The sequence below is a fragment of the Lipotes vexillifer genome, unplaced genomic scaffold (genome assembly GCF_000442215.2).
Source record: "Lipotes vexillifer unplaced genomic scaffold, Lipotes_vexillifer_v1.1 scaffold905, whole genome shotgun sequence".
Taxonomy (NCBI): domain Eukaryota; kingdom Metazoa; phylum Chordata; class Mammalia; order Artiodactyla; family Lipotidae; genus Lipotes; species Lipotes vexillifer.
The window spans coordinates 2515-16169 of NW_006796034.1; the positions used below are offsets into that span (position 1 = coordinate 2515).

The 13655-nt window shown below is 36.0% G+C and overlaps 1 protein-coding gene across 1 annotated transcript in view; it reads left to right on the forward strand.

Annotated features, from left to right (window-relative positions):
- Positions 1–1037: 1037 nt before the first annotated feature.
- The window catches only part of LOC103068771 (coiled-coil domain-containing protein 18-like), a gene marked incomplete at its 5' end in the record, with an annotated part of 52956 nt that continues 40338 nt past the window's right edge, over positions 1038–13655 (forward strand). The window contains 5 exons of the mRNA XM_007468126.1: positions 1038–1205; positions 4293–4435; positions 7349–7512; positions 7730–7943; positions 13400–13499. Coding sequence (XP_007468188.1) covers positions 1038–1205; positions 4293–4435; positions 7349–7512; positions 7730–7943; positions 13400–13499 — 789 coding nt within the window. The remainder of the gene's footprint in view (positions 1206–4292; positions 4436–7348; positions 7513–7729; positions 7944–13399; positions 13500–13655) is intronic.

A 13655-nucleotide genomic window follows, 5' to 3' on the forward strand; every position in this document is an offset into this window, starting at 1 on the left:
AACCCCCAAGCCCGGGGGGGGGCGGGGCCCGGGAGCCACAACTACTGAGCCTGCGCGTCCGGAGCCTGTGCCACGCAACGGGAAAGGCCACAACAGTGAGAGGCTCGCGTACCGCAAAAAAAAAAAAAAAAAGAAGAAAGAAATATATATGAAATTATGCTGTATTATTTATAGAATTTTAAAATGATTTCTTTTGGCACTTTTTAGGATTTGGATTTCTTGGACAAAGGGCATTTGTTTTCCTTCTTAATAGGTTCTCCCAGATAACTCTAAAGGTTTCATTTAAAGCAATTTGGGGGATCAGCATATTCGAGTCCTAAATATTTGGAGTAAATAAGTGCAATTTCTTAGTTGGTATTGTTTTCCTGTATGTTTTTTGGAGCGTGAATATTCAAGAGTGCTTGCTGGGATATTATTTTACAAACAATGGCAATGATAGCAACAATAACATACTAAATAGCACCTAACATTTATACAATGTTTTCATGGTTATGGTTTGTTATCAATAAGAGAAAAAGATATATCAAATGGAGTGTGAAGAAATCCATGGCTTCCTATGTTTTCTCCCTCGTTCTGGGAGAAGTCACACAGAATAAGCTCCTTTCTGTAGCAGTGAAATGCGGCAACATTTATGCAGTACTTCTGCCCAGGGAAGCCTGCTTATGACTCAAAGTTCAAGGTTTTTTATTGGGGGCTGGTCACATAAGAACAGCCATAAGTACCAGAATTCCAAACTCCTAGAAGGAAAGCATGATTTGGTGCCCTAGCCAGGGAAAACAGTCTCATCACTTATGGAATATTTCAAAAGCCACATTCCCAGACATCAGCCAAGAACCAACCCTATTAACAGGCCCTTCTAACATACCTCCCCATCAGAAAAATGAGCCCTGCCCTTCCACATAATAAATTATAGCTGTGAATACAATTGTCCTATATGACAAGTGAAGGTAATTATCTAATAAGGTAGACAACATTGACATTTTATTGCTTTTTATTTGAAATATGTCATTATAATGAGAAATGTATATATTTGTTAGGTATATTGTTTACAGAAAGAGCTGAAGATTAAAAACCACAGTCTTCAAGAGACTACTGAGCAAAATGTTATTCTGCAGCATACTCTTCAACAACAGCAGCAAATGTTACAACAAGAGACAATTAGAAATGGAGAGCTAGAAGACATTCAAGCTAAACTTGAAAAACAGGTATATATTATTGGTCAAAATGGTTTTATGAAATAGAAATTTTTTTAAATTGGTAATAGATTTTTTTGCTAGTTATATAAATTGCTGTTTAACCTCAAAGATACCATATTATAAGAAATATTCTAAATTAACATTGTAAAATGTATAAAGTTTTATTCCAATGTAATGTGATCGTGTTAATACCGTGGGCACATTTCTGTCACTCCATCCAACTTAGTTATAATTTAGTCTTCTTTATTCAGTTTTTCCTTTTTGGACCTGAATATAATACCTATCTGAATCATTATAGCTTTCAATTTCTTCATTTTGTATCAGGAGATGTGTGATAATCCCTAAAGAAATGCCAAGCAATGCACTAAAAGGAAACTACTACTTTCCCAAAGGAAACTACTCATTTTAAAAAATAAGTTATTACTCCAAAGAAAGAATCCTAGGAAATTTTATTCTAGAATCGAATCTTTTCTCTTTCATTCATTACCAAATTCATCTGAATTATTCTGACAGATATTTCACATTTTTTGTTTTGTTTTCCTCTCATCACACTTTACAGAAAAGTATAAATTAGAAAATGATAGTTCCCAGTAACCTCACTACACCTCACCTTTTTGTCATTTGTATGACTTTTTAATCTGTGTATTCTAACTTCATCCTCAGCCTCTCCAGTGGAACTAAAGAATCTCTTCTCTGCACATTCAAATATATCAGGCAGGTATTCTGTATTTTCTTTTTTAGAGACATCTGTCCTGTGGCTCTCTATCCCTTTTGTTCAAGTCTAGACCTACTGTTTGCTGTGCCTGTTGTACAGCTTCATCCTGAGGCATTTCTTCATCTCATCTGTTACTTGATTCCCTCTTTCTAAATCCCTTATCATTGGCTCCAGTTTTTGTAAGATTGATTATAATTCTTGTTCTTTCTGAAATTGTTTTCATTTCTATGATGGTCTTATGGTTTTCTTCTGAGTTTTTTTTCCTTAAGGCTATCAATTCCTTTGTATTTTTCATTTGGTTATTTTATTTCTTCATGATCTTTGTTTTAAGAGATTTTTATGTCTTGTCTAATTTATTTGAGGTTCTAAAGAAGTTTATATCTAAAAATTCCTTCAGTATTTGGAATAAATTTTCCAGCATATATTTTTTCTACTTTTTATTCATGTTCCACTATGCACAGGTTCCGTGTTGGATTTATTCAGATTGTTATCTTTAGATTCTTTCTGCTTATGAATGTGCCATTTAATCAAACACAGAATGGGTAGATTTTCCATAGTTCCCTTCCCTTTTTACCTGGGTACTATTTTAATTTTATATTTGGTTAATGATGTTGAGCATTCTTTCATGTGTTTGTTGGCGGTCTGTATATCTTCTTCGGAGAAATGGCTATTTAGGTCTTCTGCCCATTTTTGGATTGGGTTGTTTATTTTTTTGTTAGTGAGCTGCATGAGCTGCTTGTAAATTTTGGAGATTAATCCTTTGTCAGTTGCTTAAGTTGGGGGTGTGGATATTAATTACTTATAATCTGTACTTAGTTCTTCAATGAGAGGTTTTAGAAGAGCAGGGAGGATATCAAAGTCATTAGCCAGGTATTAACTTTGAGGTCACAGTCATGTAAATGTTCATTGAAAATATGAAGTGGGACTTCCCTGGTGGCACAGTGGTTAAGAATCCACCTGCCAATGCAAGGGACATGGCTTCGATCCCTGGTATGGGAAGATCCCACATTCCACAGAGCAACTAAGTCCGTGTGCCACAACTACCAGTCCTGTGCTCTAGAGCCCACAAGCCACAACTGCTGATGCCTACGTGCCCTAGAGCCTGTGCGCCGCAACTATGGAGCCCACGTGCCGCAACTACTGAAGCTTGCGTGCTCTAGGGCCCACTGCTGCAACTACTGAGCCCACATGCTGCAACTACTGAAGCCCGCACGCCTAGAGCCCATGCTCCGCAACAAGAGAAACCACTGCAATTAGAAGCCCGTGCACCGCAACGAAGAGTAGCCCCCGCTCGCTGCCATTAGAGAAAGCCTGCGTGCAGCAACAAAGACCCAATGCAGCCAAAAAAAAAAATTGAAAAAAAAAAAAAATGAAGTGGCTGGGGTTAACTTAGGGAGAGAACATAGAATGAGGGGTGAGATGCCTGACTTTGACAGAGCTCTGAAGGATACAGTACCTGGAAGCCAAAGTAAGTATTTCATGACTTAAGGGATGATAATTGGTGTCATGGGCTGCTGCAATCAGTGTCAAGTAAATTGAGGGTTGAGAAATGTCCATTGGAATTAGCTGCATGGAAGCCATTGGTGACACAGTGTAGTTTCTGTACAGTGTCTAGATTGCTATGGGTTGAGGAATGAATGAGAAAGTGAGAAAAATGATACAACAAGCATAGAAAAAGATCTGAGAAGTTGGGCTATAAAGAGGAGGAAAGAAATGGTGGTAGTCGGAAGGAGGTAGAGGTGTGGAGGAAAGTTTTTTATGATAGGAAGGTCTTGAACATGTTTAAATGCTAATATAAAGAAACCAGAAGAAAGAGAGATTGAAGATACAGCAGAGAGTAGAGGTAGTAGTATGAGGTTCCTTAAAAAGTGGATTGGAGTTGAATCCAGAACGCCTATGAAGCAGTTTGACTTATATAGGAGGAAGAATACCTCCTGCTATGTAGTAAAACAGAAGGAGGAATGAATAGGAGCAAATGCAAGTTGTAAAGTTTGAGGGCAGATGGGAATTCTAGGAATTGGTATGAGCCAATTTGTGAAGAAGGAAAGAAACATAGTTTGACAAGAGAAGAAAGAACATTTCAGATAAGGATGATGAAAAGAGGAACATTTACCATTATTCTGTACAATTCTTTTAAGTCCTATTTTAGTGTTATGATGTGGTCACTTCTATAAATATGTATGTGAATGAAATATCTTTCTTATTAAAAATTGTTTTGCTTTCATATTTTCAAAACGTTGTTTCTTGGTCTATACTTTGATTTTTGTAATAACATCTTGAAACTGATAGGCTAGGCTACAAATTTATATAAATATTTTTCTTCTGAAAAATGTTGAACTGTGTTTGAATTTAAAATACTTAACTGAAAATTGCTTTACAAGGTATCAAAACTTGAACAAGAGCTTCAGAAACAAAGGGAAAGTTCAGCTGAAAAGTTGAGAAAAATGGAGGAAAAATGTGAAGCAGCCACATATGAAGCAGATTTAAAAAGGCAAAAAGTTATTGAACTTACTGGTACTGCCAGGTAAAATGAATATGTTAGTTTATATTTGTCTTCCTGCTTTAACATCAGTCATATTTGAGTTTCACTATCAGATAATGTTCAGTGAAGTGTTTGCTTGAGGAATTAATTTCTCTACGGTGTGTGTTCCTATAGCATTGTTTGCACCTCCCTCATATCCCTCATGCCTTTTAGTATTATAAGTTAATATCCTTTGCTCTCCTACTATATTGTAGTTCCTTAAGGCCAAGATAATATATGGTTTAATTTAAGGGTCCTCCCACAACAATCAACATAGTTCCTTGTACCTCGTAGGCACTCAGCAGCTGTTTTATTAAATTGAATTGTGAAAGTGTCAGGCAAAGAAGTACTCATATAGAGGAATTTTTCATGGATTCTAACTGTTGATGGGAGGGAGTAAATTAATAGAAGAAAACAGTGGTCTCAACATTGACCGAACATTAAAATCACCCAAGGAGCTTTAAAAAGTACTGATGCCTAGGTCCTACCTCTAAAAATCCTGATTTAATGTGGCTGTGCTGTGCTAAGAAATCAATAGTTAATTGGTCAAGAAAGGGAATTATGAGCTGAAAGTTATACCTAGCTTCCCCAGACCTCTTATACTTTGTTGACAAGAGTTGACATAATTAATAATAAACTCTTAATTAGCCCACCATTCTACCAACAGGAATAAGAGTTAACTTATGCATTTGAACTTAAACCACAACATCCTCAGACTCCCTCTCCCCCTCTGACAGGAATAAAGGTAGGGCCTTTGTGCTTTGAGTAGCAACTTGCTTACCCAGATATCCTCAACTCTCTCAGTGGGGTCAAGAAGATATCCTATGTTTAAGACTAAGACCACAGTTCTTCAGACCTTCTTTCTGCCATTGATAGTTGTCTGTCCACTAACACAGCCTTACCACCAGTGTGTACCTTAATTCCACAAAGACTAATCAACAGTAACTTTTTGCTTGTGCCAGATGCCACAGAAGCATCAGATTTCCAGGCGTTAGATTTACCCTCATCTCTCTTACTAAGTCCCCAAAACCTCCTCATGTATTTTCTTCCCTTTTCCCACCGCATCTGAACTTGTGAAAGATTTTCACTTTCTCCTCTGGAATTCACAGTCCATCCTGAGAGACATTCCCTATATTCTCTATCTCTTCTTTTCTCTTGCTGTAACAGAAATGTGACTGTCCCCTGAGGACATTGCTTCTTCCCCTGCAGCTCTCTAAAGTAAAAACTTTTCCCCATAGTTCTTGTACCACAGGATTGAGATGGGAAATAGTATGACATAAACCATGAACCTCATGTCATCAGATCATATCATCCCTCGTTGTTGCTGACACCTACAGGCCACCTGACTTACATAGCTCTTTCCAACACTACTCCTGTCTTTATTCTTGGGGATTTCAATATACATCTATCTAGCTGATCCTCAGCCACTCACTCACATGATTTATCCTAGATCTTATCGTTTCTGATATCTCCATTATTTCAACATAATCTGAATACTATGCATCTACCTCTATATTATTACCTCATTCCCTTTAATATCTGCGATTCAACAATTCTTTGATGTAACTAGGACCTCTGATCTATCAGTTCTACCACTGTCTCATTCACTAATGCCCTTTCTCCTCTCTTTACCTAGCTTAAATTCTAATTAATCATTAAAATCACTGATTTACATAAACCCACAACTCCTTTACCTCTCTCTTACTTTGTGGTACACAGAACTAAAAATCCAACTCAGACTAATTCACGCTTGCATCTTTACAGAGGCTGGAGAAAAATATAACGACAGTGACCAGTCTTACTTTATACCCATAACTTCAAAACCTTAAGCATTTTCTTAATGCTGTCTGTCTGGCAATCACAATGTTACTTATTCTTGTAGAGGACTCTTTTACACCTTTGCCTTTTCTTTCAAAACTCTAACAACCCCTCCCCAATCCTTGCTCTCACTGATGATCTTGCTTTTGTTCACTAAGAAAATTGAAATAACTGCTTCTTTCTTTTCTTACTCCCACCCTTTGACTTCTAGACAAAAACTCTTCTTAATTATAGCTAATAGGCACATTCAGTGGGTAAAATAAGTTCTAATTACTAGTAGGAAGCTTATGAACTAGATGAATAAACTTCATAAGAAAGATATATCTAGTTCCAAGATCTTCTCTTCGTGAAGCAGGGTTTTTCTCTGTTCCAACTATTGCTTCTTTCACTTCTGAAACTATAATTTATAAAACTGTTTTTCTCTCCCAAAAGGGTTTAGAGTTAAAATATATCTGTTATATATCTCCTTGGATCTGTTTTAAAACTAAAATATCTCAGGGATTTCCCTGGTGGTCCAGTGGTTAAGACCTTGCCTTCCAGTGCAGGGAGTGTGGGTTCATCCCTTGTCACGGAGCTAAGATCCCACATGCCTTGCGGCCAAAAAGCCAAAACATAAAACAGAAGCAATATTGTAACAAATTCAATAAAGACTTTAAAAATGGTCCACATCAAAAAAAAAAAAATCTTAAAAAAAAATTAAAATATCTCCAAATAGAAAGAAAACAAATTCATTGAGCACCTTTTGTGTGCCAGGTAGTGTACTAGGTAAATACATCATATAGTTGTGTTTAGTGGCATGTAGTTGGTACAGAATTACAATCTATTAGTTGGAGCATTTTTAACAATATAATAGGTGATTTAAGATTCTGACTAGACTTTTTTTTATACAGCAGGTTTTTATTAGTTATCCATTTTATACATATTAGTGTATATATGTCATATATAGTGTATATATGTCAATCCTAATCCCAATCTCCCAATTCATCCCACGGTGACTAGACATTTTGCTGATATTTGTCTTTATATAACTTGCAGACTTTGTTCAGAGATAAGTTAGTTTATTTTTAAGTTCCCAAATTATTTTTTGTTTTTAATTAGGCAAGTAAAACTTGAGATGGATCACTACAAAGAAGAACTGTATAAAATGGAAAAAGAAATAAAGCACCTAAAACGAGATGGAGAAAATAAAGCAATGCATCTCTCTCAGTTAGATGTGATATTAGAACAGACAAAGACAGAACTAGATAAGAAGACAAACGCTGGTAAGCAACAAGTTAGCTCAGCTTAGCTGCCTGCATCTGTATATTTAAAGAAATGGAATAAAGTGAGAATTTGAGATGACGGGGAAGGGACAATCAGTGGTATTTTGCCTCTTATAGATGAATAAAATTGGATATTCTTAATTATAATTGCTTACAAATTTCTGAATAACAAGTAGTTTATATATATAATTCTAAAATTATTCTCTGCTTTTAACAGTGAAGGAGTTAGAAAAGTTACAGCACCACACTGAAACTGAACTAACAGAAGCCTTGCAGAAACGGGAAGTACTAGAGACTGAACTACAAAATGCTCATGGAGAATTAAAGAGTACTTTAAGACAACTCCAGGAATTGAGAGATGTTCTACAGAAGGCTCAATTGTCATTAGAGGAAAAATACACTACTATAACGGATCTCACAGCTGAACTTAGGTGAGCTAAATACTAAAAAATGATATCACAGTTACAGGTATTTCACTTTATTACCCTTAGTCCTTGCGTCATACTATAGAGTTGTTGTTGAATTCTAGATGTCCAAACTTCTCAACTGCCTTTAGCTCACTGTGTCTCATCCTAGACAGTTCATCCCAAGCTCCATCTCACTAATATAGCTGTTGCTGTTGGCTAATACTTCCATCCTTGTTCTTTGGACCATTTTACATTGGCCCTCTCCTGTATTAGTGGTAAAAAATGATTGGACCAGCATACAGCAGTGATGAATAGAAAAATAATATTAACAATAACAATGTTGTTCTTTGTGTTAAGCCCTAATTTTGTGCCAGGACTATGGCAGGGACTTCATATATGATCTCAATCATTTCTTTACAACAAACCTATGAGTTGCTTATTATCACCTTTTTACGCTTGAGAAAACTGAGGCTTGAGAAAATTAAGTAAAATGCCCAAAGTCAGATAGTAGGGTCCAGAGAGGGGAGTGAAACACAGTTGTCCAACTCTAAAATCTGGGTTCTTGGATTAGCAGCAATAGCATAAAATGCTGTTCCAGTACACATCTGTGGTGAGTAGGGGTGGAGAGCCAGACTGGAGCCAAAGTGTAGGAAATGGATTCTGAAAAGGAAAACAGACCAGGATGTGAAATGTGTAATGAAAGAACAGGATAGAGAGTAGCAAGGTGACCCAGAATCTTAGATATTGTAACCTGTGGTTCAGAGCAGGACCCCTTCTCTTTTCTACCCACAAATTCATTCTTGGTAAATTTCACGTAGCTTTAAATACTATGTGTCAGAGACTTCCAAACCCATATCTCTAGAAAGACCTCTTCTCCAAACTCCAGACTCATATCTAATGACCTATTTGTTATCTCCACTGACGTATTTTAAAGAGGCATCTTAAACGTGGCTAAAAAAATTCTTTTTTTTTACTCATAATCCTGCCCTTCCTCCATCTCATTATTATGCAGTTGCTTAAACCAGAAATCTATAAGATTATTTTTATCTCTTTCCTTCCCTTTTTTCATCCAGTCTATTAGCAAGTCATGTCAACTTTATTTCTAAAACATATTCTGAAATCTATTGATTTCTTATTTTTTCTACTACCACCTTAGCACAAGCCATCATCATCTCTCACCTGGTCTGTTGCTGTGGCTTCCCACCTGGTCTACCAGCTTAAATTCTTGACCTTCCCCACAATTCATTCTCCACAGAATTGATTTAAGTTTATGATTCAAAACATAAATCAGATCATATTGCTTCCCTACTTAATCTTCTGATGGCTTCCCAAAAGATTCAGAATAATAACCAAGCTCCTTGGGAAATGTAAATCAAAACCACAATGAGATACCACTTCAATCCCACTAAGATGGCCATAATAAAAACAAACAAAAAAAATCCAAGCAGAAGGGCTTCCCTGGTGGCGCAGTGGTTGAGAATCTGCCTGCTGATGCAGGGGACACGGATTCATGCCCTGGTCCAGGAAGATCCCACATGCCGCAGAGCGGCTGGACCCATGAGCCATGGCCGCTGAGCCTGCACATCTGGAGCCTGTGCTCTGCAACAGGAGAGGCCACAGCAGTGAGAGGCCTGCGTACCTCAAAAAAAAAAAAAAATCCAAGCAGAAAATAACAAATGGTAAACTAAAATGGTTACAGCCTCTGTGGAAAACAGTGTGGCAGTTCCTCAATAACTTAAACATACATTAACCATATAACTCAGTAATTTCACTCCTAGGTAAGTACCCAAAAGAATTGAAAACAGGTGTTCAAACAAAAATCTTGCACAAATGTTCATAGTACGGCTATTCCCAATAACCAATAAGTGGAAACGACACAGCTGGACACTGATAGTTGTGAATGGATAAACACAGTGTGGTGTATCCATACAAGGAATATTAATCAGCCATGAAAAGGAATAGAGTACTGAAACATGCTACAACATGGATGAACCTTGAAAATATTATGCTAAATGAAAGAAAGCACATATACGTTGCATAACTCCATTTATATGAAATATCCAGAATTAGCAAATCCATAGAGATAGAAAGCAGATTAATTGTTGCCAGGGACTGGGGGAAGGGAGAATGGAAAAAAACTGCTAATGGATATGGGGTTTCCATTCAGAATGATGAAAAAGTACTAGAAATAGTGGTAATGGTTACACAACATTGTGAATGTACTTAGTGTAACTGCATTGTACACTTTAAAGTGGTTAAAATGCTAAATCTTATGTTATATGTATTTTACCACAACCAAAAAAAGAAAAATTACAAGCTCCTTTTCTTGTAATACAAAGCCCAAGGTTCCTGCCTGCTTCTCTGGCCTCATTTCATATTGTTCTGCTTGCTCCTGGCTTTTTTATTGTACTTAAAGTTTACCAGGTTTTTTCCCACCTTAGGACTTTTGTCATAGCTGTTTCTTTGGCCTGAAATAATGGTTATATGGCCAGCTTCTTCATACCCTTCACGTTACCTCAAAGGGCCCTTCCCTGACCACCTATTCTAACATAGCCTCCCAGTCACGATCTCATCACTGTATTTAATGTTCTAACATAGCACTTTATATTATATTTTTCATGTTGAGTTGTTTATTATTTATAGTCCATCTCTTGACCTAGTAGAATGTAAGCTCTATGCAATGAACAACATCTATCCTGTTGCCTATTAATTCCACAGTACATAGAACCTTGACATATAAGAAACATCCAATAAATATTTGCTAAATGATTAAGGGAATGAATGGATAAAAGTAGTAAAACAAAACTTAAAATTCTAGCTAGTAGCTGAATTTTGGAAGCACAGTTATTCATATAGACAGCAATTAGAGCTATCTTTAGAATTCATTTCATATTACTTTTAGAATATAAGTTTAGCCTTGGATGAACTCTTCAGGCTTTTAGGAGAACAGTAAACATCTCATTAAAGAAGTTCAGAATCTGCTTTTTAAAGTCAGTACCTTTATTGTTTCATATTTAAGATTGGAAAATCATATGAAGATTCAAGATCAACAACATTTTCATCCTTTGTGATATCAGAACTTAGAGTTCGAAATTAAAATTCTCTGATCAGAGGCTTCAGAGTGATATAAATATTAAAATTGTGTCATTTTAAGCATTTTTTATATATAAAATTATTCATAAGTTAGTGTTTTAAGAGGGCTAGAATTTATAAAAAATACATTTAAAATATTTCTATATTAGACTTCAATACTTCACTAAATGTAAGGTGTCGTTTTGAGTAAAATTTCCATAAGAAATACAGTGGTCGTTTACTGAGCTTTGGATATCAGGGACATCAGTCATGAGATAAATGCCTCGTTCAGTTATAGTGAACTCACAGCTATTATATATAAAAGACTTTCAAACACTCCTTTTATCTATAGATGAAAAAATATAGATATATTTTTTAAATTCTTATACTGATTCAGTCTTATTCCCTGGTAGTCCTTTTAACATTTAGCTTAGATTGTCTCCAATAGTAGAATCTGAGAAAGCCAGAGATAAACTCACGCACATATGGTCACCTTATCTTTGATAAAGGAGGCAAGAATATACAGTGGAGAAAGGACAGCCTCTTCAATAAGTGGTGCTGGGAAAACTGGACAGGTACATTTAAAAGTATGAAATTGGAACACTCTCTAACACCATACACAAAAATAAACTCAAAATGGATTAAAGACCTAAATGGTAAGGCCAGACACTATCAAACTCTTAGAGGAAAACATAGGGAGAACACTCTATGACATAAATCACAGCAAGATCCTTTTTGACCCACCTCCTAGAGAAATGGAAATAAAAACAAAAATAAACAGATAGGACCTAATGAAACTTAAAAGCTTTTGCACAGCAAAGGAAACCATAAACAAGACAAAAAGACAACGTTCAGAATGGGAGAAAATACTTGCAAATGAAGCAACTGACAAAGGATTAATCTCCAAAATTTACAAGCAGCTCATGCAGCTCAATATCAAAAAAAACAACTCAATCCAAAAATGGGCAGAAGACCTAAATAGACATTTCTCCAAAGAAGATATACGATTGCCAGCAAACACATGAAAGAATGCTCAACATCATTAATCATTAGAGGAATGCAAATCAAAATTACAATGAGATATCATCTCACACGGGTTCAGAATGGCCATCATCAAAAAATCTGTAAACAGTAAATGCTGGAGTAGTTGTGGAAAAAAGGGAACCCTCTTGCACTGTTGGTGGGAATGTAAATTTATATAGCCACTATGGAGAACAGTATGGAGGTTCCTTAAAAAACTAAAAATAGAACTACCATATGACCCAGCAATCCTACTACTGGGCATATACCCTGAGAAAACCATCATTCAAAAAGAGTCATGTACCAAAATGTTCATTGCAGCTCTATTTACGATAGCCAGGACATGGAAGCAACCTAAGTGTCCATCAACACATGAATGGATAAAGAAGATGTGGCACATATATACAATGGAATATTACTCAGCCATAAAAAGAAACAAAAGTGAGTTATTTGTAGTGAGGTGAATGGACCTAGAGCCTGTCATACAGAGTGAAGTAAGTCAGAAAGAGAAAAACAAATACTGTATGCTAACACATATATATGGAATCTAAGGAAAAAAAAAAGGTCATGAAGAACCTAGGGGTAAGACAGGAATAAAGACACAGACCTACTAGAGAATGGACTTGAGGATATGGGGAGGGGGAAGGGTAAGCTGTGACAAAGAGAGTGGCATGGACATATATACACTACCAAATGTAAGGTAGATAGCTAGTGGGAAGTAGCTGCATAGCACAGGGAGATCAGCTCTGTGGTTTGTGACCATCTAGAGGGGTGGGATAGGGAGGGTGGGAGGGAGGGAGACGCAAGAGGGAAGAGATATGGGAACATATGTATATGTATAACTGAGTCACTTTGTTATAAAGCAGAAGCTAACACACCATCGTAAAGCAATTATATTCCAATAAAGATGTTAAAAAAAAATTCCCATAAGAAATACAGTGGTCGTTTACTGAGCTTTGGATATCAGGGACATCAATCATGAGATAAATGCCTCGTTCAGTTATAGTGAACTCACAGCTATTATATATAAAAGACTTTCAAACACTCCTTTGATCTATAGATGAAAAAATATAGATATATTTTTAAAATTCTTATACTGATTCAATCTTATTCCCTGGTAGTGCTTTTAACATTTAGCTTAAATTGTCTCCAATAGTAGAATCTGAGTTAACTTTTGCCTTTTTAGAACACTCTGTTAAAGTAGTTGCATTGATATCAGTCATTTTCTTTATACATTATTCCTTTAATGTGAGCTCTCAATCTGAAATAGTTGAATATATCTTATCACTTTTAACTTACAGGAAAGGTAACCCACTTGATTTAATTTTTTTGAAACTATAATATTCCTATTTATTTGCTTAGATCTTTTTCACTTTGATAAATTGCAGGGAATGCAAGATGGAGATTGAAGACAAAAAGCAAGAACTCCTTGAAATGGATCAGGCACTTAAGGAGAGAAATTGGGAGCTAAAGCAAAGAGCAGCTCAAGTTGGTTTTCTTAACTATATATATATATATTTTTTTTAACTATATTTTAATGAAATTTTCTGTTAAAATGCAGTTGCACAAGGTTTCAGAGGTCCCCTCTTTTTGGCAAAATAGACATTTTTATAGCTTTTTAAAAAAATTCATTTATTTATTTTG